Genomic DNA, 27,675 nt, shown 5'->3' on the forward strand with positions numbered 1-27,675 from the left:
TGCTCCAGTTCAGGTTGATGCCCCTCAGCCTGCTGACGTGCTGCTCTCTCTCCTGGGGGCTCACGCTGGGATTGGCCAGAAGATGAGGGGCATTCTTGTTCAGCCAACCCAGGCTCTCGTCCTGATACTCCATCTCATCCGCTAAAGCCTACAGGAAGAGGGGAGCATTTGACCTTGGAGTTCGACACACACTCTGATTAGACAGGTCAGAAAGGAGGAGGTTAGGATGAAAGAGAGTGAAGAGAGAGGCAGGTGAGGGCACCGTGAGGTTTGGGCTGGGTCTTCAAACCTTGAGCTGGCGGAGGTTCTTGTCAGAGGGGAGGGCCTGGGTAACGAGCTGACGGCAGACTCTGCCTGCTCCAGCCACAGAGCCAGCTCGGAACTCCTCCTCACCAGGTCTGACAGGGCCGGGTCTCCTCCTGCCAACCTGCACACACACACACACACACAAGTATCCACACACACATACGCACGCACACACACACACACAAGTATCCACACACACGTACGCACGCACACCCACACCCACACACACACACACACAAGTATCCACACACACGTACGCACGCACACCCACACACAGAGACAGCTCACACGCAGACACACGTACACACCCACACACATCCCCACACACACACAGAGACAGTTCGCGCACACACAGACACATACACACATCCGCATGCACACACAGAGACGGCACACGGAAGGATACGCAATACACAAAACACACACGGGTGGGGAGGCGCACATGCACACACAACCCCACCCACCACACACAACCACACGCACAACACACACACACAGACGTGAACATGCACACGTACACACCCACAAACCACACACATAACAGATTACAAATCAGTATTTCCCCAAGGCACCCCGTGTGCAAGGGCTAATCCGAACATTTACATTTATATTACTGTTGTGTAGTGATCTGTCCTGCTGATAGTTCCTCCCTACCCGAGTCTAATACGCAACAGGACCCACATTTAGTTACAGCAAACCCATTTCAGAGCCTTGTTTACAGTAGGTAATGTGCAATGGACAAGAAGATTTTTTGCTCCTAGGAATTCTAATACCAGAATTCTTCACACACTGATCCTGACCCACTCCATCAATCATCAAAACTAAAATAAATTGGGGACAAAGGAGTGATACATAGAGTTCCACCATCATTTTCCTAGCGTTGTCACTTCCTGTATGCTGGCGTGGTTACCATACCTGCGCTTCCTGTCCATGACCTGTCTGTTGACATCCCTCCATCGCTGGCTCAAGGCCCCCAGCTTGTCCTCCAGCAGGGGCCCATCGGGGGTCGACAGCTGCCCGATGATCCTCTCCCCGGTGTGGGTCAACCCCACCAGGACAGGCTGGTGGCTGGCCAGGCCTTCCTCCAGCTCCTGCAGACGGACACACGCAGGGAGATGCATGAAGTAAAAGGAAGTCAACTGATCATTCAAAGACTCAATTCTGTGTGACTCCCTCTCTCCCTCCCCATCTCTCAGAGACTTGTTCTCTGTCCTGTGTGACTCCCTCTCCCCCCCCCCCCCCCATCTCTCAGAGACTCGTTCTCTGTGCTGTGTGACTCCCTCTCTCCCTCCCCCTCTCTCGTCCATCTCACATAATGCGTGCGGAGCAGTGAGAGCTCTTCGTGCAAGACTCAGCTGTGCAAGTGGACAGTTTTTTGCTCGTGAGAAGAAAAGCTCATTTCCTCTGACGGGAAGCTTCCAGCTGTGTGTGAGACTAAATGTCCCAGTGCTGCGGGAGGTCTGTCTAATCCTAGCTGGAGCACGGAGGCAGCACCGTGTGTGTGTTCATAAATTAGCATAGAGCCTGGTGTTCTGTTGGGGTTTGTTTATCTGATGCTAATGTAGCCTTGGATTTAGCATAATAACTCCATGTTGGGGAGTTTCACATTTTAGTTTTTGATTAAATCCCAACGGCTAATGGAAAAGGAAATATTCAATTTCAGCCCGAGAACAAGAGGGTGTACTCGTACAACCACACACACACACACACACACACTCACACACATACACAAGCTCTGTCCAACACACTGTAACCCCCCCACCCCCCCCCCCCACCCCCACCCACCCCCACCCACACACACACTCTGCACACTTTACCTGTCACACACACACTGTACCCAACCATGCCTCCTTTTACCCCAAACACACACATACTCTCTCACACACACACGCACACACACACACACACACTCACCGCCTGCTGTGCCCAGGCAGAGTCCAGGTCCAGGTGCGTGTGCGCTCCCGGCCCCTCAGACAGCTGCTGCTCTGTGTCTTTCAGCCACTGGCCCAGGTCGGCCATGTCACAGTGGAACTGCCTCCACTCCTCCACCGCACGGTCGAAGCTCCTGCAGCAGGGGGCAGCACAGAGCAGAGAGAGAGAGAGAGAGACAGAGAGAGAGAGAGAGAGAGAGAGAGAGAGAGTGAGAGAGAGAGACAGAGAGAGACAGAGAGAGAGGGGGGGGGGGGGGGGGGGGGTCAGCATAATTCACAGCCCAGTTCCCATAGGCACAGAACTACAACAATACTGATGTTAACTGATTGTTGAAAATGGCGAGTGGTTATCTTTCCTTACATGTATACACACATACCTGGCATATTAAATGCATTAACACAATGAGTCAAGTTATACTTTGAAGCATATTTTTGCAACTCAAATTCTGCCTCGCACTCGTCTACAACTCCTGCCTTCTCTTATCTTAAAAGCTGACATTCAGTCGGTAAAAAAAACATTTCATAACAACAGACAAACAACAGAATGTTTCCTTCATTTTGTAATTTATGTTATCAAAGCACAACGAATGCGTTCCCGAGCAGATGCTTGTGTGCACTGTGGTCGGGTGAAGTCAGGTAAAAAAAACGCTAAAATACAATTTTTGCAAGAACAGCCCTGGGTCACCAAGTCCCTCCACAGGGAAATTCACACTTCTTCCCGATAAGGAAAAATGGTTAGTCTACCCCCTCCCACACCCCCTGACAGCACCCCCCCTCCCCTCCCCCACTCCTTTATGACCTCTATTAAACACCAGAGAGAGTGTGTGTGCGTGTGAACTCCACAAAGCCCTGCAAACACAGCCTAGTCATGAAAATGGACTAAAGACTAATCATGGCTACCGAACCAACACTTTATCTTCATCTTCTAAATAGAGTCAAGTACAGGCAGGTCAGCTGGTTTAAAACACAAGGGTTTTTGGTGGAGATCCATTTTAAGATCTTCCCCCTGCTCCTGATACCCTGAAGGTACTTCCTGGTCATAATCCCTGCTGATTGACGTTCACAACAACTAGTGGGCCAGGTTTAGTTGTGGTCTAGAGGCTATATGGATCTTATTATATACATGACATGAGGAAATTAGGTTTGGTTACGCTTTCCTACACTCACAAGTTCGATTTCACTGGGAGCCTGTAGACTATATAAACACACATCTCGCCTTGATCCCTTGCATCAGATTACAACCTGTTTTTGTATTTTTTAATGAAGTTTTTGACAGTTTATGATGCTGTGTTTGAGTCCCCGTTGCACAGGGTGAGCTTGTAAGAGTGTGACAGTAATCAAGGCCAGCAATCTGTGTGTGTGAGTCTGTGTGCATGTGTGTGTGTGTGTTTGTGTGTGTGGGTGTGTGGGTATTGAGGGGCTCAGTAGCAGTCTGGCATATCACAGTCTCTGCTGTAGCTCTGGCTGTTAAACAGTGACCCACAGGAGGGTTCAGGGGAGGAGATCTGAGATGGATCCAACCTCTGACTGACCATGATCAAACACACTCTCCCTCCCTCTCCCTCTCCCTCTCCCTCCCTCCCTCTGTCTATCTCTCTCTCCATCACATGACTCTGTCCGATCCAGAGGCTGTTGTGTGACATTGCGTGGCCGTGTGCGGGTCTACCCACCCTTTGCGGTGGTTGTACATGCGGTTGAGGCGGTCCCACTCGGCGTTGAGCTGGGTGAGGGCGTCGCCGATCTGTGCCACCTCGCCGGGCGACGCCTCCCGGATGACATCGGGCTGACGCTCATGGATGACGGCCACCTGCTCCCCCAGCTGATCCAGACTCTCCTTTATACCCTGGGGGGTGGAGGGAGGAGAAATGAAAGCGACAGAGAAGGGAGGAGGTTGAAGGAGGAAAAAGGGATAGAGGTGGAGAGGGATGGGGAAAGTAAGAGAAGTGATAAGTTCAACAGTTCCAAAAACTAGACAACATTTCACATTTCACCCAAAAAAAAAAACATTGCTCCTAGCTCCGGCTCGTTCTTATCTTATTCTATTCATCTTCATCTTTCTTCTCCACACCTCTCCTCATCCTTCCCAATCCGCCTATCCCGGCTACTAAGATCCTCTTTCCACATTATTTTTCCCTCCTTCCCTCCTCCCCTCTCTCGGTCTCTCCCTCCCTCCCTCCCCCAGGCTCACCCTCAGTGTGTCCTCCTGGCTGGAGAAGTCTTCGTACAGACCACTGCTGAGCTCGGAGGAGTTGAGCAGCAGCTCGTTGTCAGCCATAGCCAGCAGCACCTTGTTGATGTCCAACAGGTAGTCTGACGGACTGACGCAGCCTGCCTTCTCCTCTGGCTCCCCCTGGAGGACACGCATCGGTATTACAGCGGAACAAGAGACAGGGGAGTGCTGGTGTGTGTGTGTGTTTTGTGTGTGTGTGTGTGTGTGTGTGTTCGCACCTCTCCTGACAGTACTGCGGTCTGCTCTGTGAAGCTGAATGAGGAAGAGGAGTCGTCCATGGCAACATCTACCGGCCGGCTTCTCAGCACCCTCAGCTCCTGCAAGACACGTATGTACGCACACCCACCACACACACACCACACACACCACACACACCACACACACACAGAGCCCAAGGCCAAACAGTAAGTAAGAAACCCAGAAAGACAAATAAAAAGATCAAGGGCGGCAGCTCTCCAGATAGTGATTGCACCATTCTGTGCTACCGTTCTGTACGGCGTTCTCAATATTAATAATATGCTTAGTATTAGATAGCTTGAAGAGGTTGTGTGTGAGTGTGTGTTTGTGTGTGTGTCTCACCCTCTGAGCAGTGTACCGAGTCCGCAGCCTCAGCAGGGTGAGCCTCAGCTCCTCCCTCTGCTCCTCGTCAGGCGTCTGCAGGAGCACCTCCTCTCCTCTCCTCAACATCTCCTCCACGCCCGCCTTCTCCTCATCCATCTGAGCAGGGAGGCAGGAAGGCAGGCAGGCAGGGAAGGAGGGAGATAGGGAGATGGGGAGGGAGAGGGAGAGGGAGAGGGAGAGGGAGAGGGAGAGGGAGAGGGAGGGAGGGAGGGAGGGAGGGAGGGAGGGAGGGAGGGAGGGAGGGAGGGAGGGAGGGAGGGAGGGAGGGAGAGGAGAGGAAGGAAGGAAGGAAGGAAGGAAGGAAGGAAGGAAGGAAGGAAGGAAGGAAGGAAGGAAGGAAGGAAGGAAGGAAAGAAAGAAAGAAAGAAAGAAAGAAGGAAGGAAGGAAGGAAGGAAGGAAGGAAGGAAGGAAGGAAGGAAGGAAGGAAGGAAGGAAGGAAGGAAGGAAGGAAGGAAGGAAGGAAGGAAGGAAGGAAGGAAGGAAGGAAGGAAGGAAGGAAGGAAGGAAGGAAGGAGAGAAAAGAGGCAGATAGGAGGTGGGTCAGAGGTCACAACAGTCCAAGTCCGTATGGAGTGTAGGATAGCCTGAGTCACTGTGCTCCAAGGCAGGAACAGCAGACTGGACATACTGACTACCACTCTACTTCCTGACCTCGTTTAGGATTGGCTGATACGGTCGGTTTGTTTGCAGTCTTAAGAAGCATGATAAAATAATCAGATTTGAGTCCCAGACATCCCACCCTTGGGCTGGCCGATCACAGTGCTGCTTACGTCTCACACTTTAAATCACACTTCACGCTTTACTATTTATATTGAGTCTGCTGCATAAATCTCATATAGAATGTCAAACGCTGCCTTAGCACTTAGTTAAAAGCCAGACAAGGTTGTTTGAGTGTGTACCTGTACAGCTTAAACGTTTTTGTGTGCATGATCGTGTGTGTGTGTCCCAAAGCATGCTCCGGTGCATGTGTATGTGTTTGTGTGAGTACCTTGTCATCATCCAGTGTGTGAGCGAGGTCTTCCTGGAGCTCCAGGGTCCTCAGTGTGTCCTGCAGCTCTCCCAGGAAGGCCTGCTGCAGGCCAGGGAGGAGGAGGCCTGCCTCCCCTTGGACCAGGGCCTCTGTCTGGACCGGGGCCTCTGTCTGGACCGGGGCCTCTGTCTGGACCAGGGCCTCTGTCTGGACCGGGGTCTCTGTCTGGGCTGGGGCCTCTGTCTGGGCTGGGGCCTGGGTCTGGACCAGGGACAGGTTCTGGGTCTGGACCATATGTTCACTCAGCTGTCCAGTTCCAGGCTCCACACTGGTGGACATCTAGAAGAAGAGAGAAAGAGTAGTTAGGAACCTTACAGTGCATGTGTGCATGTGGATCGGTTAGCGAATCGGGCTAGTAATCAGAAGGTTGCCGGTTCGATTCCCCACCAGGCCAATGACGTTGTGTCCTTGGGCAAGGCACTTCACCCTACTTGCCTCGGGGGAATGTCCCTGTACTTACTGTAAGTCGCTCTGGATAAGAGCGTCTGCTAAATGACTAAATCTAAATGTAAATGTGTTTGTATACCTGGGTTCAGGTAAGCATGTGTGTTCAAAGATTGTGTGTGTGTGTGTGTATGTATGAGAGGGAGAGAGAGATTGTGTGTGTGTGTATACCTTGGCAGCTCTGATGTGCTGGGAGACCTTGTCGTAGTTGCGGTTGAGCTCGGCCAGTTTGGGCTCCACCACGTCTCTGCATGCTGGCCCCCGACTGCTCATCAGGATGATGGCCTGGTCCCTCACACTGTCCACACGCTGGCTGATGTCCTCCAGCTCCGCCAGCACCCTCTGGAGCACACACACGCACGCAGACACACACACGCAGACACACACACACGCGCGCAGACACACACACACACGCAGACACACACACACACGCAGACACACACACACACGCAGACACATGCGCAGACACACACACGCAGACACACACGCGCAGACACACACGCGCAGACACACACACACGCAGACAAACACACGTAGACACACACACGTAGACACACACACAGGGATGGGAGGACATACAGATCAAAACAGCGATGGGTCAATTACTACTGTGTCAAACTGTCCACAGACAGACTGGTATCATCCGGCTAAGCACAACATTCAAACCTAATCTAATTCAATCAATAAATGGATCATTTCAACAACTGGTCAACAATCGATCCACGGATTTCTAAGTACCTTGAGCAGCCTCTCTCTGTCTGGGCTGGACAGCTTCTCGCTCTCATCCAGGGTGATCTGGGTCTGGTACAGCCAGGTGCTGATGTGGGCCAGGTTCTCATCAAAGATCTCCACCTCATTCTGGTGGCTCTGCAGAGGAGGGACGGAGGAAGAGGAATGAGGGAGGAACGGAGAGAGAGGAGAAGGAAACAGCACCCTCCGGCCCCGTGGCAGGACTCACCAGGATGGCGCTGAGCCAGTCCTCGGTCCAGGTGCGTACGAGGCCCCAGCCCTTCTCCAGCTCGCCCAGCCTGTCCTCCAGCTGGCTCTCGCTCCCCTCCACCAGGCTCTGCAGCCCTGCGCCGCTCTCCACCAGGGAAGCCAGCTCGGCCTTGCTCCGCTCCGACTCCTTCAGTAGGCCCTGGAAACACACACACACACCCGAGCTAGGGATACACATTCGTACACAGGCACACACAGACACGCACGCACAGACACAGGCCGTGACTCACGTTGGCCCAGGCGATCTCGGCGTCGATGTCGGCCGGCATGTCTCCTGAGGAGTTCTTCTGCTGCAGCAGGGCCTGGTTGGTGGTCAGCCAGTCCTGCAGGGCGGCGCTGTCCTTCTGGAACGTCTGGGACAGAGACAGAGCCTTCTCCAGGTCCTGCTTCCCCTCTGTCACCTGGAGAAGGGGGGGGGGGGAGAGAGGAGAGGAGAGAGGACATTTGAAAACCCTGTGTATGACTGTATGAGTACGTGTGTGTGTGTGTGTATTTGTGTGTGCATGAGTGTGTGTGTTACCTGTGCTCCCAGGTCGTTGTACAGCAGTTTGAGAGCAGTCAGCTGTTCGTCCATGCCCTTAGGGTTCTCAGTCTGCTGCTTCTGGACGATCTGCCGGCCGGTCTTGATCACAGTCTCCACCTCCAGCTTCACCTCACTCAGCACCTTGTACAGCTTCTACACACAGAGCACAGTCAGCGTGACATCCTCCCAAACAGACAGGGACAGCTGTGGACAGTCAGCAGTTCTGTTTCGGAGACTTTCTGGAGTCCACTTGGATAACGAGTCTATGGAAAAGATCACTTCTAGCTAGAGGTGTAGTTTTGTGTGGCCACATAGGGGTGAGTGTGTGTTTGTGTACGCGTGTACATCTCACCATGCAGCCGCTGAGGCGTTCTTGGATCTTCTCCGCTTCCACCTCGCTGACGTCGAGAACGTGCAGTTCCGCCTTGGCGCCGTCCAGAACCCTCTTACAGTCCAGCATGCGCTGCTCGAAGTTGGCCGGCTTCTGGAACAGCTGGAACTTGGTGGAGATCTCTCTCAGCTTCCTCTGTGAGCGAGGGGGGGGGTTCAAAAAACAAAACAGTTAACACACACAGTCACGCTCACTCGGGTTCAAACAGTTCCGGGTCGTTTCTCCACATCAAGCCATTCAGGCAGATAAGGTCATTTGAGATGATATTTGCCAACAATGTGGTAAACGTGGGTCTGTAATTCCCCCCTCTGCCCAGTAGGGGTCAGCAGCACCTGCAGCTGGTCCAGCATGGTGCCTGCGCGGGGGGCCTTGCCCTCGGGGGAGGCGGGGGCCAGGTTGGCCACGTTCTTCCTCCTCAGCTCCTCCACCGTCACCTCGTGGGCGGCGATCTCTGTGCCAACAGCCTGGGGCGGGGGGCGGAGTTAAGAGTTCATCAGCTGTTGAATCCAACTGCGCTCCTGTAGATCGTTGTGTATGCATGTGTGAGCGTGCATATATATACGTGTGTATGTGTGTGTGTGTACCTGGGCCTCTTGCGGCAGCTGGAAGGCGTCGAGGCGCTCGGTGAGGTAGGAGGTGAGCGTCTGGTCCAACAGGGTGAGGGAGTCCTGCAGGCTTTGGAGGGCCAGCTCGTTCTCCTTCAGAACCTGCAGGTGCTGCTCCAGACTCACCTGTCTGCTCACAGCCTGACACACACACACACACACACACACGTCAACACACAGCGTAGACAGACATCACAGCTAGCCTTCCACAGGTGACAGTTACAGTTAGACCTACTTTGCATGTGACTATTGAACATGATCACCAGCGCGCACACACACACCTGTTGGCTGAGCTGGTCGTAGCGGGTGTTGAAACTCTCCAGCTTCTCGCTGATGAGCTCATCCAGGATGCCCCCGTCGATCAGAGTGTGGCCCAGCTCTCTGATCTGAGTCCTGTTGTCCCCGGGGTGACGCAACACACCCTCCAGAGACTGGGGAGAGAGAGATAGAGAGAGAGAGGGAGAGAGAAAGAGGGAGAGAGAGAGAGAAAGAGGGAGCGAGAGAGAGAAGGGGAGAGAGAGAGAAAGAGGGATAAAGAGACATGCAGACAGATCGTACGACCATTATTCGTTTACAGCTAGGCACCAATATTGCTGATAGTTACACAAACAAAGAGGGTCTCTTGGTGACAAAGCATGCGTGTGTAAGACGCTCTGGATAAGAGCGTCTGCTAAATGACTAAATGTGTGTGTACCTCCAGTGCCTGGTTGACAGCCTCAGGGCTCTCTGGCAGGTTCTCAGTGGTGTGGATCTTCTCCTCCAGAGAGTTGAGCCAGCCCAGCTCCACCTCCAGGTACTGGAGTAGCTCCATCCAGCAGGACCACACCTCCTGCAGCACACACACACACACACACACACACACATGTAGTCAGGTTCCAGGTGTGGCCACAACCACAGTCAAACACATTCATGTCCATAATCAGACACACCTACACGCAGTCAAATCGAGGCGTGACCACAACCACAGTCAAATAGATTCACGACCACATTCAGACACACACACACCAATCAAACACACACACAAATATCCACACACACACACACACGCACACACACACAGATGAGTGTTTACCTCCAGAGTGTGACACTTGCTCTGGAAGCGGTGGCAGAGTTTCTGGTAGTTAGCCAGCACGCCGGCCAGCTGCTCTATCAGGTCGTGGCCAGCAGGGGGGGTCTTGGCCACCTGCATGTTAATGCTGTCCTTCAGAATCTTCACTCTCACCTCCTTCTGCAACACATCCTCTTTAGCTCTCTGAGAGACGGCGGGGGAAGGGAATAGGGAGAGATGGAGGACGAGATATTAGTTTAATGAGCATAAATACATGGTAAAACTCCCAGATTTCCTATTCGGGAGACATGCGTTTATGTTCATGCCGGCTGTCCCAGCGCTTAGTGCTCCTCCCTCCCCTCCACACCTTCATCTCTTCCAGTGCTCCCTCCAGCTCCTCAGGGCTCTTGTACTCAAAGTCTCTCATGAGGAACTCTTCATCCACTTGGGTCATCCACTCCTGCATCTCTGCCAAGTCCTTCCTCAGGTTCACCTGCTTCTCCTGGCTCTCTGCCACACACTCCTGGTGGCTCAGCAACTACACGCACGCACACACACACACACACACACACACACACACACAAGAAGAAACACACGCACACACATTGATGTCAACTGGGCAACTGGTACAAGTCATTGCAACTTTGCTTATCAATAATTGTTACTAGTGTCCATATCTATGGGTATAGAATGTGTAACTCCAAACCGTTTTGTTCTTCCTCACCTGTTTACTTAACATCTCCCATCTGGCCTGGCTCTCCTCCAGCTGAGGCTGCCCCCACTGGACCAGGCTGGGTACTGCAGTCCCCTGCACCGCCAACACATTCTCTCCCATCTGCTTCAAAGCACTCTCCACCACCTCCATCTCCCCCACATACTCCTGGAAGGAGGGAGGGGAGAGACAGACAGAGAAAAAGAGAGAGAGAAAGAGAGACACAGAAAGCGTACATTTTCTAATTCGAAAGCATATTTCGAATCTCAATTAGCACGAGACATTTATCTTGTGAGAACTTTAAAAGGAAAGACAGGATCAGTAAAGTTTTTTTATATAGTGGTGTGACCTCTGACCTTGCACTGGTTAAGCTCTTCCTGTAGTCTTTCTGCATCTCCTTGACCTGTAGCATCCCGTGACATCAGTTCCTGTACAGCGTCTAGCCATCGCTCCACCTCCGCCACACGCACCTGTCATTAACATAAGACCACAGGTTCATAAACTACAACTACAACAGCAAAACATCAGTTTCGCCTGAGATGACACTCTTGTACCTGATTGTCCTTTAGGCTTCCCAGGATGCACTGCAGCGTGCCCAGCTCCTCCCGGGCCCTGGAGGACAGCTGACTCCATCTTTGGAGTTCTTCCGGATCCGAGGCCTGCTGCGTCTGCTCAATCTCTATGCACAGAGCCTGAGGGAGAACAGAATGAGGTCGGGACTACACTACCCATATGTTTAATGTAAGAGTGGTTAGTGACTGGATGGTTTACGCAGGGAGGCTGACTGGTTTAAGCAGAATAAGAGGCTGGTTTTGCCTGGCTGGCTAGGGAGCCCTCTAGAATATAATTGCTTGGAAAAAAAGGGCCACAACAGCCCAAACCAACAGGGCCGGCGGTGGGCCTCATGCCCAGAATGTGCCACATCTCCCCTGGCACTGAGTTTTATCTACCCCGATAACGACGCCTGGCTAGAGGCTACCCACATTCCACCGGTGGAGGGCTCACACACACACGTACACACACGCACGCACATACAGACTTAGACAAACACAGTTTCTCAGACACGCACACATTCCTGCTGTCCTCCTTTGGGGCAGTTGAGACAGACAGCATGGAAACGAGGGCGTTAGAATGGGGCCCATTATATTCTCTAACCTACACGCTTAAGGTCACACACACACGCACACACACACACCATTTTTATGATTCGACAATGTGGAGGTCAGAAAGAGGCCCATTGTTTGAGAGACAGACAGCTATGACATGACTGGCAAAATGTATCTCAAATACACCAGTTCTTACTGCACCCCCCTGACCTTCTTAACTACTTTCCCACATCCTTCCCTACCTCCTCCCTCTTCCCATCCTCCCTCACCTCCCTTCCTCCCCTACCTGCTCTACCACCTCCCTTCCTCCCCCACCACCTCCCCTACCTGCCCCACCGCCTCCTCTACCATCCCCCTGACAGTGCCAGCTTGCTGCCCCGCCACATACCTGTGCCCCCTCTACCGCCCCCTCTGCTGTTGGCACGTCCACGATGCCCTCTTTCAGGGTGCCCAGTCTGGCCTCCAGCCCCTCCACCAGGCTGGGTGCAGGAGGCACCGTGGGCACCTGGGCTGCTGTAGACTGGAGGCTTGCCAGGGCTGGAACCGAAAACAGGACAGGTCAGGTTACCCTAAGCTGGTAAACAATTGCATGACATCAAGCTTCCACAAGGGGGCAAAGTGATGTTTTGGGATTACCCCATTGTTTGTGGTTGGTAGAGTTTTTGGTTGCTATGGCATTAGGCTTGTGTGTGTGTGTGTTTTCCAAATGAGCCTAGGGACACAGATGTTTGACTGCATGTACCTAGTACCTGTTATCTAGTGGATGATGGCCAATACAGCTCTCCAATACCGTCCAGTTACACAAACACAACACAATGCGATGAAACTCCCCAGACAGAAAACCCTACTTAGTGGAATATTTGATTATAATGAACACACAGGACTATGGCCATGATGACCTATTTCCTTATATCAATACTCCTGACCCCCCCCCCTTCCCTCTCTTTATTAGCAGGTGATTTAATGGTTGCATTATCTGCCTGTGTTTGTATACAGCTGTATTATAGAGAGAGAGGGAGAGAGAGATAGAGAGAGAGAACAGAGAAAGAGAAGAGAGGAACAAAGAGAGAATGTGAGAGAGAGGCCCCAGTACATGACTGATTGCTTGAAGCAAAAACAAAATGGTTTCCCTTGGCTCGAGTCTAACACCTCAGTGTTATAAAAGCCCAAGGGGCAGGGGTGGGCACACACTAACATATGTACACACACACATACCTATCGAAAGTTCGAAGAAATACAGGCTCTCCAATCTCTTTTTACATGCTTGTTTTTGGATGCGAGTCGTGCTCATAAATACCTGAGGGAAAGTAGTGATTGATTTCTGAAGTCTTAAAACTTCTGGCCCAAAGGTAAGGAAAACGTTTGGCACTGAAAAACCCTTGTAATCTCTCTCACTCTCCCTCTCACACACGCTCAGACACACTTACGCTGGCGCACACACACACCAGAGCATTATATGGTCATATAAGGACATAGTCTATTACTTGTGCCCGACCAAGGCTGCACATAACCCTGATGTCATATCTCCAGCTTCTGCCTTGCCTCACTGTTCTCGCTCCCTCGGTAAAAACCACCATCACTGCTGCAGGCTTACAACCCTGAACGAGCACTAGAATCGATTGCACTGACAGGTCATTAATATAGCATTGATGCTTCGTTGACAAGATGTTTTTTTGATATGGTCACTGCCCGTGTTGTTGCTGAGGTACCAGACTAGCCTCCAGAGACAGGGTACGGCTCAGTCCCTGACCTCGGTGTAACCAGGTGGCCAGGGCCACAAGGAAAGAGGTCGTCAGAATGTTGAAAGAGGGTTGTGTGGGTGTTGTGGGAAGGTTGCAGCCGTGTACCTGCGTCGACCTCCTGCTCCCGTCTCTGGACCTGCTGCAGGGTGGAGGCCTGGTGGGCTGTCACCACCACCAGCTGGTCTCTGAGGGTGGGCGTGGCTCCCAGGGAGCCCGCCTCCGCTGAGAGATCCTCCAATCGTGGGCTCAGAGCAGCCAGTTGGGCCAACTGTGACTGGGAGACGAAGAGACGAGGAGGAGTTAGGGTTTGGCCAATCTCATCGTTTCATTCACCGTCTATTTGTTTAATTGATTCCATCTATTCATAAGTTGGGGGTTAGGGCCCTGCGACAGACAGGATAGCTGTCCAATCAAGCTGCTTCTCGCTAAACAAAGAAAAGATCCTCCCCTAAAGCCTATCCTGGCTCTTCTTGGCACCTCTATGACAACACCGTCCTGACCTGGCACTCTGAACTCAAGGCTCGGAGCTCGGCCTCGTCGCTTCCCCGGCTCGTCGACGTGCCGCTGAGCCACAGGTCGTGCCGGCCCAGGGCCCGGTCCAGCTCAGCCAGCTGAGACGAGGCGGTCCTGATCCGGGTCTGCAGCCGGACCCGCTCCCTGGCCGCCTGCAGCTCCCTCGCACACGCCTCCCACTCCGTCTGGGCGCTGTCCACGTCGGAGCGCACCGTGTCCACGCACACGCCCTCTGAGGGTCGGAGAGGACAACGGCAGAGAGCGGGACATTGAAAAGGGCTTTGGAACGTGAGAAAGTGAGAGGGAGACACTTAAAAAGGCGGAGCAGCACTCCACCAGCAGTCCAGTCACTGCAGTGTCAACACGGGGAAGGCCGGCCGATTTCACTGCACTGGTAAATCAACCCTGGAGCCCCTGGCTCCTGCAGCAAGGTTTAATAACTCTACCTGCATGCGCACACACACATCTCCAGCTGGCTGGCAGTCTCACAGTAAAATTCCTTGTTTATGAATACCCTGGATATACTGAGAGGCAGTGGAAAAGTGATAAAAAAGATCTTATGAGACCAACACAGATAAACATTGAAATGGGCCCATAACTTTATCATTTAGAAGTTAAACAACACACATACAGGATAAGGTTATGGTTTTATGGAGATGGAGGTAGAGTTAGTCGTTCCAAAAATAAGTCAACATACCTTGAACGTCTTAACTTAAGATGATAAGTTTCTTTCTGATTCTGATGCATACACATAGGCAGTGCTAAATGAACAGCTGGAACTTCTACAATATGAATATAAACAAACTATATAAAATATATATATAGAATATAAACTTCTACAAACTTCTACAATATGAATATAAACAATGTTTCCTAGTGTAGATATTCCCAGAGTATAAATTCCCACCTCTCTCAAGTTGTTCCAGCAGGCTCCGCCCTCCCTGGGTCACCTGACCAACATGGGCCTCCTTTGCCGACAGCTCCGCCTCCAAGGCCTGAAACGATTGGAAGACAGACATTCTTAAGTCATGATGTTGAGAGTCCACACAAGGTGCTTAGGGGAAATGGAGTTTCCTGTGTGCTGACCTGTAGTTGGTCCTGCAGATCAGATGTTTCTCCTGCAGTGTCGGGGTGTGTGGAGGCCAAGGCCTGAGCTGACGACTTCCACATGCTCATCCAGCTCAGTACACCAGACAGGTTGCTCTCCAGCCTGGGAACCAGGGAGGAACACATCAGAGTGGATGGTCTACGTCCCTTGTCGGGATCAGTCTTCACAAGGAAATGAAACTAAGAAAAAAATGTACGTTGTGGGGACAATTTCTCAGGCCCCACATTTTCAAGTGCTATTTCAAGGGGGGTTTAGGTTTAGGGTTAGAGCTAGTGTTAGGGTTAGAATTACATTAAGGGTTATGGTTAGAGTTACGGGTTAGGGATAACCCCCTTTACAATGGGAGTGAATTGTCAGTCCTCACTAGGATAGTAATGCAAACCTTTGTGTATGTGTGTGTGTGTGTGTGTGTGTGTGTGTATGCACGTTTCTGTACTTACACTCTCCGGACTTCCAAGTCCGTCTCCACTAGTCGTTTCTTGGGGGGAGCTGGCGGGGCAAGATCCTGGTCTTCAAACACTTCCTTAGTTGCCGTCACAGTGACCGTGTCCACGACAACGCACTCCATAACTTGTGTCATCCCGGCACTGGCAACGGCCTCTGTCACCTTGACGATGGTTCAGAACACGCGCATGAATGTGACTGATTGGACACATACAGGGACAGATATGAAACTACCAGCAGATCAACACCTGTAGCTAAAGAACTCTGTGGAATTCAGGCCATCTTGGATCATGTTTGTTCCTGTCTACACACCACCAACCCCAGAGAGACCAACACACTGACCAAAAGGTGGGACAAAGCTACTGAACCAGGTACAGAGTTTCTGGGCTGGGATTCAACTTTCTGTTTTGTTGTTTAAGTCTGTCAACATTGTGTTCAGTTGGTCCGAGGATTCTGGAGCCAGGCTCTCTGGCTCCCTTTGATTCAGCTCAGACTTCTTCATGCCAGAGTAAAAAACTGGGGCAGTTGGTCTCCATGGTTATTAGCTAAATACGTGTGCATGTACACAGGTGTGTGCAACTATGTCATGATTCTTTAGGACCAATAACGAAAAATACACACACACACACACAAACCTTGTAGGAGTAGTCCTCCAGCCTCTGTACAAGGTTATCCCATCTCTGGGCCAGCTCCTCCGTGTCACCCTCAATTTTGGACCCCGCCTCCGCATTCCGCAGCAGTGACATCACATCCTGTCCAGCGTCCGACAGCTGATCCAGCGTTCTCCTCTTCCTTTCCATGTCCTCCTTCAGGATCTGCCGAGGTCAACATGAGATTCACAAGGTCAATGGATACAATAACTGTCATGGAGCAGATATTTTCGATTTGAGAGGTTTGCTAAGTTTTTATATCCTGGTGGTTAATCTGGGGTTTAGGATTCAGGGTCGGAATGGAGAAGAGACTGGGCGTAGCTAATGTCAATAATCATATTATGGCTGAGTCTAGACTAAGGTATATGCTTACCTCTAAAGTTTCCCCAACACAACCTCTCAGTCTTATGCTATTTCCCAGGTCTGCAGTCCACAGTGGATCGTGTTTCCCACTTTCAGAGTTATTATACACTTTGATGTTCCTGTTATAGTGTGGTCTAAAGCCCTATTAGGAAAAGGCAGATCCCTATCAAAGAGCTCCAGCGGCCCTCTGCTCCTGATCAAACGGAACCTGACTCCCCCAGCTCAAAGCTCTTGTTAATACCTACAAAGCTTTTCAAATTCAATTTAGCAACGTTTCTCATATAAACAGTATCATTTCGCTGATGGACCGAAGAAATAACTTGCGTCGGGAAATGCTAACAGGGTTAGCGTCCGTGACTATTTCAGTGTTTGGGTTCGGAGGAGCACGGCTACACGTTTAGCCTGGGCAGTCGTCCTGCGGAGGGTCACTTACGGCTAATCTGCGGACGTTAGCGTTCATTTCGCCCGGGTCTTTAAAGTCGCCGGTCTGAACTTCACCCAGGTCCGCCTCTTTCTCCGCCAGCCACACTCTGAACAGACTCTGGGGAGAAGAAAAAGCAAGCCTGGTGTCATTCGGCACATCCAAAGCCAGCTACACAAGCATGGGCTAAGTGGATTTAGGTGCTAATTGACGTGTTTATAGGAACTCACTTTAGAGCACCAAACTGAGTGGACACATTTACCTGAGGTTATTATATTACGTGGCGTTTGAAAAAAAACCTTTTAAAACGATCCTCTCTGGGCTAAAAGAGTGTGTGCAATTTCACCGCTCAGAGGAAGAAAGAGATTATTGATCAGGGTCTTTGATGATGGGGCACTTACTGGCCCTGTACAGTCACAGTGGCCATGATGTACTATCGGAGAACAAGCAGGAGTGGAGTGGCCACCGCAGTTCAGTACGACCGCTTTCACTCAGAGAACGACTGCAGGTTACTGTTACCTACACAGCAATTTGAGCCCTGAGGCTTTTACCTTGAGTGGAATGGTAAAAAGTGAATTGAAATGCCTGTTGGGGGGTGGGGGGGGGGCATTTTATTCTGAAAGAATAAAGTTGTTCTCCATCTTAATAAGCCCAGGTTGGCAGCATTAATCAGAGGGGCTGTTTACGTGGCAATACAGTGTGTGTGTGTGTGTGTGTGTGTACCTGGTCCTCCAGCAGTTGCTGCCACACCATGAGCACATCCTGCAGCTTGTTCCACCTCTCCTCCGTCCAGCGACAGACGGCCGCCCATCTCTCACCCAAAGACTGGGGGAAAACGTGGAGGCAAACAGAGACATGAGAGATTAAGAAAGAGATATTTAAAGAGAGACAAAGAGATAGACCACAGGGTCATTACAACCATACCACAAACAACTGGCAGGTTATGCCAAACATATGTGCTTCAGAGAGTTGAAGTTTAACACTATACATGCCATCCACATTCACCAACATAACATGCACACTCTGGCATGAACAGTTTCCAACATGCGCCCACTGACTCACCTGCAACTGGTCCTCCAGGGCAGCGGTGGCGCTCTCTCCACTGTTCTCATCCACCACCACCACCATGTGAGTCAGAGAGTTCACCTTCACCTGCTCTGCCTCCAAGTCATTCTGCAGCTCCTGCGGGAACACACACACACACACACACAAACACAAAGGTAGTACCCATTATAGGGTTAGGGGTAGTTATTGTCAGTGGTTATTAACCATTGACAACATATAGGAAACAGTGTAGTGAGCTACTGTTTCTATTACTAGGTCTTACTGACTCTATACTCTGAGCAGATAAAAGGGTTTGTCATGAGACTTGGCAGATGTCTTTATCGTTTCAGCTGTGTTTCGTGTTTCAGGGTGGAGTAATCTGATCGGCTAAATGCCAACTAACAAATCATTAACTGGTTCAATATCTTAAGTGGCCAATGCTAGTCTTTGTTTACAAAGCCACAGCCAATCAGAGCAGCTCTTACTTTGTGTTGCTCTATCTGGGCCTTGTAGCCCTCCATGTCTCCCACTGTGGGCGTTGTCTCCATCTTTTTGATTCGCTCCTCTGTTAGTGTCAGCCAATCAGAGAGCTGTTGCAACTGCTGCTGCTGTAGGTCCATCAGAACCTCGTGGAGCCTGGGAAGAGAAATGGAGAGAGAAACAGAGAGAGAGACAGAAAAGGGGAAACAGAGGGATAAGAGGAAGAGAGACAGAAAGAGAGAGAAACAGAGCCAATGAGAGAGAGAGAGAGAGAGAGAGAGAGAGAGAGAGAGAGAGAGAGAGAGAGAGAGAGAGAGAAAGGGAGAGGGAGAGAGAGAGAGAGAGAGAGAGAGAGAGAGAGAGAGAGAGAGAGAGAGAGAGAGAGAGAGAGAGAGAGAGAGAGAGAGAGAAAGGGAGAGGGAGAGAGAGAGAGGATAAAGGGAGGTTAGCTGTGAGACCTGACAGGCAAGCTCTGTCCACCAGAGCATGTTATAGCACCCTATTCAGCTCAATCTAAATAGTTCACCACGAGGTGATTCATTATCTCACAATAGCAAGCTGGGGTGGATGACTAGGCACGACCCTCTCAGGTCATGGCATGCACATACACACGCACACATCATAAATCATGCTTTCTAACGTGCCGCGTAAACAGCACTACGAAAACAAAGTGTGTGCGTGCTTGTATGTGCATGCATGAGTTTGTGTGCATATGTGTGTGTGTGTGTGTGTGTATACTGTAAATGTATGTGTTTGTGTGTTAATGTGTGGATATGTATATGTACTGTGTGTGTGTGTGTGTGTGTGTGCGTGTGTACCTGGCCTGCCGGTCCATGCTGGCCACACGGAGGCTCTCCCAGCGGGAGTTCAGCAGAGTCATCTGCTCCCTGATCTCCTCCTCCTCCTCCTCCGTCAGGTTGCCCTGGGCAATGAGCTGGTTGCCGGCCTGCAGCACATTCCCCACGCTGCTCTGGTGTGCCGTCAGCTCCATCATGAAGGCCTGGCGGGGTCAGGGGTCAGGGCATTGACATTGTTGCGAACTCAGTGTTTTCCCTACCATTATATTAGGGGGGCGCTCCACCCCCCCAACGGCACCCCCGCCCCCCCCGGAAGGTGAAGTTAATAATAATAATGTAATTTCTTTTTTTTTTTTTCTTTTTTTTTTTTTTATATATAAGGAGTCAGATGGCTGAGTGGTGAGGGAGTCAGGCTAGTAATCTGAAGGTTACCAGTTCGATTCCCAGCCTTGCAAAATGACGTTGTGTCCTTGGGCAAGGCACTTCACCCTACTTGCTTCGGGGGGAATGTCCCTGTACTTACTGTAAGTCGCTCTGGATAAGAGCGTCTGCTAAATGACTAAATGTAAATGTAATGTAAATGTATATATATATATATATAGCACCCGATCACAAAATAAGTCATTTAAGGTTACCTTTCCTATAAATCAGGTCTATAGCTTGCTCTTTTATTAAACAAAGTAAATGGCCTTATGTTATTTATCTTATTTACATGACGGCGTGTCATTTACATTTTGTCATTTAGCAGACGCTCTTATCCAGAGCGACTTACAGTAAGTACAGGGACATTCCCCCCGAGGCAAGTAGGGTGAAGTTCCTTGCCCAAGGACATAACGTCATTTTGCACGGCCGGGAATCGAACTGGCAACCTTCAGATTACTAGCCCAATTCCCTAACCACTCAGCCACCTGACTCCCATTTCTGTCTCTAGATGGTCGGGCGGGCGGGGGGGGGGGGGGGTCGGAGGGTTTGACACAGCTTCTAAAAGAGCACCCACTAGCTGACTGGCTCATTACAGGGAATGGCAGAACCACTTGGTGTACGCACACTTACACATACACACATACAAACACACGTGGCAACATTTGGAACTTTTTCACTCTCTCTGCTCCTTGGTGCCCAAGCTGTCCTAATGCATTATGGGTCACCTAGCGCCCCTGCTTTGGAGGTGTTGCCGTGGAAACAGTTATGCTGCCTAGGAAACAGCGTGACACAGCTTGGTGAGGAGGGGGAAGTGACCTGCATCTGTTCAGAAGTTTTCTTAAAGAGCTCAGAGGGCTTTCTGCTCTGACCTGGATTCCAAACATTAGACTCTCTAATATTACCATTTCAGCCAAGAGAGACCGAAGCCAAATACCTCCTGCAGAACACACACACACCCTCTCACACACCCCCCCCCACACACACACCCAGAGAAACTTAGAGCAGGCACTGATCCTTGTGCACACACCTTTGTGTGTGAAACTCTCTCAACCACACAAACACACACTCCCTGTACCTCCCCTTCACCCCCCTCTCCCCCCCTCACCCCCCTCTCCCCCCTCTCCTTGGGCAGGATTGGAGAGAGTCAGCAGCCGGTCACAGCACCACAGAGAGTCGTGCTTCGCTCTGCAGAATTCCTGGCATTCCCAACGTGTACGAAGCATGTTGTCTGGAACCAGGAACGGAGGGAGGGAAGGAGAGATAGAGGGAGGCTTCTGTACAGCTACCCTGATCAAACACACTGTACTTCTACTGTGAACACACACTTCTTTCCTTGCAAAACACACACACACACACACACTCTGTAGAGCTAGCCCGGACACATGCACAAACCCACACACTGTACCGCAACCCCAAACACACACACACACTTCTTTCCCAGCATGGACAGAAAACCCAGACAAGCACCAGCAGCAAGATACGAAAATCATGTGAAACCATATGAAAACCACATCTTCACATAAGTGTCGTGTCTGCGTGTGTGTGTGTGCTAGTGCGTCCGTGGACGTCCAGAGTTCCTGTCCCCGGTGCGGCGCCCCCCCCCCTACCTCGTGCGTGTGGAACTGCTCCTTGACCTCCTCCACGTCCTCCGACACCTCCTCCTGCACCTGCAGCGTGTCCTCGGCTGACAGCAGCCACGTCAGCACCTCCTCCAGGGTGCTTTGGTAGCTGTCCAGGTCCACCTCCACCTCCACCTCCACCTCCATCTCCTCCGGCTCCGGCAGCGTACCGGGGGGCTCCGCACGGCGGGGGCTGCCCCCTCCCGCCTCCTCCGCCGTGGCCCCGCCCACGACCTGAGGGAGGGTGGAGGAGAGGGGGGGGAGATGAGTTTCGAACAATTGGGGGATAGGGGGTGATCGGGGGAGAGCGTATTCGGATCCACCTCTTTCTCCTCCTCTTCCTCCTTCGTGTGACTGGCGGAGGGAGGGGGGGGGTGTGACCTAGCAGTACATATTGAACCTCAGGGATGTTTATGGGTCGAGCACATTTAACTCCACCATCTTCAAACTGGTTTTAAAATAACCCAGACAGGGAGAGGCCTGGCTGGGACCATGACATGCTGGCCTGGGCTGGGTTGGGCTAGGCTGGGTTGGGTTGGACAATGCTAGACTGGAGTAAACAGCTGACCCTCCCTGGAGAGAGAATGCCAAGCTGTATACCACAGGCCTACACTGGGAGGTGTGACCTGAAACGGCAAGGCTTGTCAAGCCTCATTCCAGGAATAACAGCAGGGCTGAATGGCTGGCAAAGGAAAACAGGAACCATTGGTAGTTTAGTGCTGTGTTTAAGTTGTGATGCTTTTATTAATAAACCATTCATTCATAGATTTCTCAATTCAAGTGAGTCAGAAAGATTAGTCAGAAACAGGTGAGCAGCGAGGATCCCTCCTGGTGGGTTCTATATGCCAGCTGCCAGTTGCTACAAAACAGCACAGTGACCAAGTGCACACATTCTTTTAATCGCCACATTTCCATCACTCTCCGACCGGAAGTCGTTTACAGGGGAGGGGATTCTGAGCCAACCTTTTAGCCTTTTGAGAAGCACTTCCATGCTGGCACAGCAGGAAGTGGAAGGTGGCCAGAAGGAGACGGGGGGGGGAGGGGGCGGGGGAAGGGGGGTCTTTAAGAAGGGGAGTCGTAACTAACTATCATGTAGAAAGCAGAGCGAGAGAGAGGAGAGACTGAAAAGACAGGCAGGAGAGAGGATTGGAGCGGAGCAAGGGCAGACAACAGGAGGGACTAACGAGGGAGAAGACGGACGTCTCGGAAGGGACGTGCAAGATGGCGTGCTGGGGAGACGGCGCGATGAACGTTGATAGAGCCCGCAGGGGATCACCCCACTCAAACGGACCTTTGTTTCCTCATCCTGAAAATTACCCAAAAGCCTCTCTCTGGTGGTGAGCGAGGAAAAGGTCATCTGTTTCTAAATATTCCATGGCATTTGGACATTTTCGACCAGGCGCCCACATGTTGTAAACGTCTTTGTTAGTGAAACGGCAGGCCCAGCCTGGCATGCATTGAGGTAGGGAGAGGTAGAAAAGAGATAGAGAGAGAGAGAGAGAGAGAGGGAGGGAGAGATTGAGAGAGAGAGAGAGAGAGAGAGAGAGAGAGAGAGAGAGAGAGAGAGCGGGAGAGAGCGGGAGAGAGCCCTAGAGGTCTTTCTGTTCTTCATGCTAATGGTTGGGCTGCGCTGCCCACACTTAATCATCACCACATGATATGCTTCAGATATTCCTGAATGGCTACACTCATAGTGGTATTCAACAACTCCTCTCACTTTACATGAAATGCACGTACATGCTATTGTAAGTCCTTCAGCTATTGTACGATGTCACAAATGCTATTGGGAATATGTAGATGTTATTTGAGAGGATTCAGTACTACAGCTTGAATAGATCCAATTGACCAAATGAGAGATCAAACACGTAATTCCAACCAATAACACAACTCTGGATCTCCATTCAAATCTTCCAGCTTTGCTTCTGAAACAGTCATGAGTGAAACCATATTAGCAGTCAAAAACAAAGGCTGTCTTTATTCATCCTGCTCTCGCCCTCCTTCTGTACCAGCAGTATTACGCATCACTTCCTGTGGGGACAGGATGTGTGCCAGGAAAGAAAGCCCTCATTGGACCCATCAGAGCTCTGTCAAATTAAAAGAGACTTTTCCATGTGTGTGTCCAGGCACAATGTGGCCAGGGTTCTAATGAGGAGGAGGTTCAGGGATACTGTCAAAGAGCTTCCACCTGGGAGACATTCAGCTTCGGAAAACAACCCAAGAATCAGATGGAAAAAATGGCTCCTCGCTCTATCCTCCACAGAACGGTGGAAACGCGTATCAGGGCTCTGCAGCTTCCCCACTACTGGGAGCGGCTCTACACACAGCATGGTCTGGGTCATCCACACACACACACGCACACACACACACACACACACACACACTGCGGGTGCAGACCAGCTGGATGAACACTATATAACATCAACAATGACAACATGAGTGGTTCCAAAGAGGAGATGAATTCTACCCTGATAAAGAAGCAGCGAAGCATGAAAGCGGGCTACAACAGGCATCTCGTTAGCTTTGTGTTCGGCACGCACAAAGGGATGTCAGGAGCAGAGTGGCGACGGGGGGATACCTGTGGACCGAGGCCTGGGCTGTGGTCCACGTCTGCCTTGTAGCGGCGAGGCAGAGTCTCCACCTCCCGGATGGCCTCCATGGTCACGTCCCTGGGCAGGACGGCGAACAGCGACGTCACGTACATGATGATGGACTTCTTATCGGGTAACTGCACCGCCACATCTGAAGAGGGAGAGAGAGGGGGGGGGGGTGATGGAGGGAGAAAGGAGGTGTTGACGGGGGGTGGAGGATTTTATGTGTGAAGGAGGAAGGTGAGGGAGAGGGGAGGGGCACGCGGGGAGCAGAAGCGAGAGAGCGGGGTTTGTGAACAGCTGTCGTCGTGGCGTTGCTTTGTGTCGCGTTTCCTGTCACCTTCAGGATCCAGTAGCCGTTCGATGGCCAGCTGGTCTTTAGCCACAGTGAAGGCATGGTCCAGCCTCTCGACCGGGCTGAGGCCCAGAACCTTCTCCCAGCTGAACACGTCGGGCCTGCAGGGACACAACACAGCAGCACCCGGTTTCACTCACAGATGACATCACTGATATGTTATCAACCAACATGGAAACCACATCCTGTTGTGTATCTCGGATGTCAGAGTTAAGGGTCGGTTTGTATTGACTGTCTGCCCACGTGCAAAGTCACCACATCTCAGCAACCAGGCGTGGGGAGAATTAGTTTATAAGGGTCTTCCTCCCATGTGAAAGCACATAAACAGTCACACAGACTAAAGCTGATCCCAGCCTGCATAAGGTTGTGATGTCTAAATAGAGGACCACACCAGGTATTAAGGGGGCGTGTCTTGTCCTGGGGGACAGGGCCTTGGACTGAGCCGCAGAGCACTGACTGTCCTGGAATGTGTGTGTTCTGTGATCTACCTAAACTCTAGCCTCAGGCTAAACCAACATTGGCCCCTTTCACAGCCTCTAGATGTGTGTGTGTGTGTGTGTGTGTGTGTGTGTGGGAGGTAGCATGGAAAGAAAAGTGCAAGGGAACACCCTTGCCTAACACATAACGACTTAGTCACACATAAAAGCACACACACACACTGTGTGACATGACAGGGGTAAACAGGGCTGTGTCTAAACGCACCAGACAGGCAGTGACCCCAACAATGGCTGTGGCCTCTCCCAGAACCGCTGCCTAACACACACACACACACACACACACACACGTCAAAGCCAAAAGAGCCTCCCAGTACGGTTCTGAATGTTCTTGGCTGGTTCCACGAAAAATTTCACACTGAGGCGTGCTGTGTGAGTTAGGGTTTGGCCCTGCTCTGAGGCCTGACCCTGACCCCTGGGCAAGCCCCTGTGACCCCTGGGCAAGCGGCTGACCTGAAGCAGTGCAGGATGGCGTTGAAGGCGAGGCCATCCGCCCAGCTGCTGGTGAAGTTGAGCACGTTGACTTCCGTCTGCGAGCGCGTGCACTGACGCACCCAGCTCAGCAGAATCTTCTCGCTGTTGGTCTGCTGCAGGTTGGACATGATGTCCTTCATGATGTCCTTCACCTGGACACACACACACGCAAGCACAAACACAGGCGGTTGTTCTCAAACTCAGTCCGCCGATACAATACACAGCTCCCTGTCCTCGTCACTACGCAGGAAGGCTGGGACAGCGTGGACACAAAGTCCACCCGGTCCCAGCCTTCCTGCGTGTCCGCTGTCATGTGGACAGAGCCAGGTTCCATGTGTGCACCATCCACACAACAATCAATACCTTTGCAATGGCTCTTCTGTTCCTTTCAAAACAGACCGTGAACAGTGGCCTTCATGTGAAAGCAAACATGCTTGTGTATGTGTGCTTCATAAACCTCTTCATACAGGACGGCCCCTGTTTGTTTTCCTGCTCCTGTCTCCAGGTCTGTGCACAGTGTGTGTGTGTGTGTGTGTTTGATCACCTGCCAGTGAAGAATGATACTCCAAATGAGGCCCAGGGTCAGTTTATGGTTCCCATCCACGATGTCACTTCCTCCTATGTTCACCAGGTCCACCTGAAACAGAGAGAGACAAAGGTCAAGCTCAGAAAAACACACGCACATGCACTGACATACAGAAACACACAACCCCTAGCCCCCAGCCCTCTCCACAGTCTGATCTTTTATACACAAGGGCTGGCCAGAAACACAACAGAGAGAGAGAGAGGAGAGAGAGAGAGAGAGAGAGAGAGAGAGAGAGAGATTGAGAGAGAGAGAGCGTGCGAGAGTGAGTGAGTGAGGTGAGTGAGTGAGTGAGTGGGTGAGAGAGAGAGAAAGAGAGAGAGAGAGAGAGAGAGAGAGAGAGAGAGAGAGAGAGAGAGAGAGAGAGAGAGAGAGAGAGAGAGAGAGAGAGAGAGAGAGAGAGAGAGAGAGAGAGAGAGAGAGAGAGAGAGAGAGAGAGAGAGAGAAAGTAACGTTGTTACACCCACATAACGCCCACTCCAGCTTAAACTACATCCGTTGAAGTTGGAAAGATGTGTTGATGGTAGTGATGTCAGAGCCGGTGGAACTCACATTGTTCTGGTGCAGGACCTGGAGAACCTTGTTGACGTTGTTGAGGGCGTGTACTCTGGTGGACCCCCCGCTCTTTGGTCTGGGGAAGGAGAACAACTCTTAAAAAAGATACACACATGCAACCCACAAACACACACACACACAGCGCTAACTACAGCATGAACCAGCCATAAAGAAGTTAGCGTAAGACCAGTGAGAAAGACCTAGAACGTATGTTGAGGTGTAGCTATGGGGAACAGACAAGAGAACTTCAAGCAGTTCCCTCTCTCTCTCTCAACATGCCATTCCGCAGCCTTTAGCCATGGGGCCTGTCTGCACTCTGCTCTCTCTGAAGGGATGCATGGGGCCTGTCTGCACTCTGCTCTCTCTGAAGGGATGCATGGGGCCTGTCTGCACTCTGCTCTCTCTGAAGGGATGCATGGACAGAGGATGTCTGCACTCTGCTCTCTCTGAAGGGATGCATGGACAGAGGATGGCACTGAACAGGTGCCCGGTCTGGATCTTCTGCAGTACTTGATACCACAACAGGGCATTAGCACCTAATTAAAGCATTAGTTTCAGTTGATGTGTCTGAGTGGATAGGCGTGTGTGTGTGTGTGTGTGTGTGTGTGTGTGTGTGTGTGAGGGGGAGGGGCTTGTGCTGTTAATGACAGAGTAGTGGGGAGTGGGCTTGAGCATGGACAGATGCTTGTGTAGACACCAATATACACACACACACACACACACACTCACCAGAACACTTCCTGTAAGCCCCTCCAGCAGTTCTAGCAGCTTCTTGCCATCCTTCAGGTCACAGAACATGTCCTTGATAGGTGACTTCCCTGTCTGTCAGAACACACACACACACACACACAATCAGGTGTTTGATGACTTGAACAATGCAGGATGTACTTATTGTAAGTAGGCTGGGGGTCGTCATTGTAGTGAAGAACACCTATTTTTTTCCAACCGGAGCATGGCAGAATGAACCCAGTCAGATGAGGAATGTCAGATCTGAGAAGTGTCTGGGTTAAACAGAGACAGGGCGCTACTGAGAGCTAGTCCAACAAACCACTCCGCTCCTGCTATAAATATCTCT

The 27,675-nt window shown here is 51.3% G+C and overlaps 1 protein-coding gene across 4 annotated transcripts; it reads right to left on the reverse strand.

The window, feature by feature from the left end:
- utrn (utrophin) lies at positions 1-27,432 on the reverse strand. Of its 4 annotated transcripts, none has more exons than XM_067241975.1 (44): positions 27,330-27,432; positions 26,598-26,676; positions 26,007-26,099; positions 25,442-25,614; positions 24,480-24,595; positions 24,127-24,290; positions 21,540-21,785; positions 19,531-19,712; positions 18,718-18,868; positions 18,251-18,370; positions 17,912-18,013; positions 17,201-17,308; positions 16,390-16,569; positions 15,751-15,917; positions 15,289-15,412; positions 15,110-15,197; positions 14,190-14,434; positions 13,795-13,963; positions 12,336-12,484; positions 11,396-11,533; positions 11,198-11,311; positions 10,854-11,009; positions 10,497-10,667; positions 10,154-10,333; positions 9,776-9,910; positions 9,363-9,512; positions 9,061-9,222; positions 8,809-8,940; positions 8,438-8,611; positions 8,083-8,238; positions 7,793-7,963; positions 7,522-7,701; positions 7,302-7,430; positions 6,735-6,905; positions 6,273-6,398; positions 6,078-6,212; positions 5,047-5,184; positions 4,686-4,784; positions 4,426-4,587; positions 3,908-4,080; positions 2,221-2,371; positions 1,222-1,397; positions 290-427; positions 1-148 (listed from the first exon to the last, which is right to left on the reverse strand). In XM_067241975.1, exons 4-44 carry the CDS (start codon positions 25,600-25,602, stop codon positions 142-144), a joined length of 6,096 nt encoding a protein of 2,031 aa, XP_067098076.1. In that variant the 5' UTR covers positions 25,603-25,614; positions 26,007-26,099; positions 26,598-26,676; positions 27,330-27,432; the 3' UTR covers positions 1-141. The 4 variants fall into 4 exon arrangements, with proteins under 4 accessions (XP_067098076.1, XP_067098074.1, XP_067098073.1 ...); XM_067241973.1 differs by having other exon boundaries at positions 6,255-6,398; XM_067241972.1 differs by having other exon boundaries at positions 6,078-6,398; positions 13,795-13,957.
- Positions 27,433-27,675: the final 243 nt, after the last annotated feature.

The sequence above is a fragment of the Osmerus mordax genome, chromosome 8 (assembly GCF_038355195.1).
Source record: "Osmerus mordax isolate fOsmMor3 chromosome 8, fOsmMor3.pri, whole genome shotgun sequence".
Lineage (NCBI taxonomy): Eukaryota > Metazoa > Chordata > Actinopteri > Osmeriformes > Osmeridae > Osmerus > Osmerus mordax.

Bases quoted from the DNA above. Each gene is read 5' to 3' on its own strand.
- utrn (XM_067241971.1), bottom strand. From the start codon at position 25,602: ATGAAGGACATCATGTCCAACCTGCAGCAGACCAACAGCGAGAAGATT. The intron at 24,291-24,479 runs GTGACAGGAAAC...CTCCCTCTTCAG, and splicing joins ACGGCTACTGGATCCTGAAG to ATGTGGCGGTGCAGTTACCC. The intron at 19,713-21,539 runs GTAGGGGGGGGG...TGACCCCGCCAG, and splicing joins AGCAGTTCCACACGCACGAG to GCCTTCATGATGGAGCTGAC.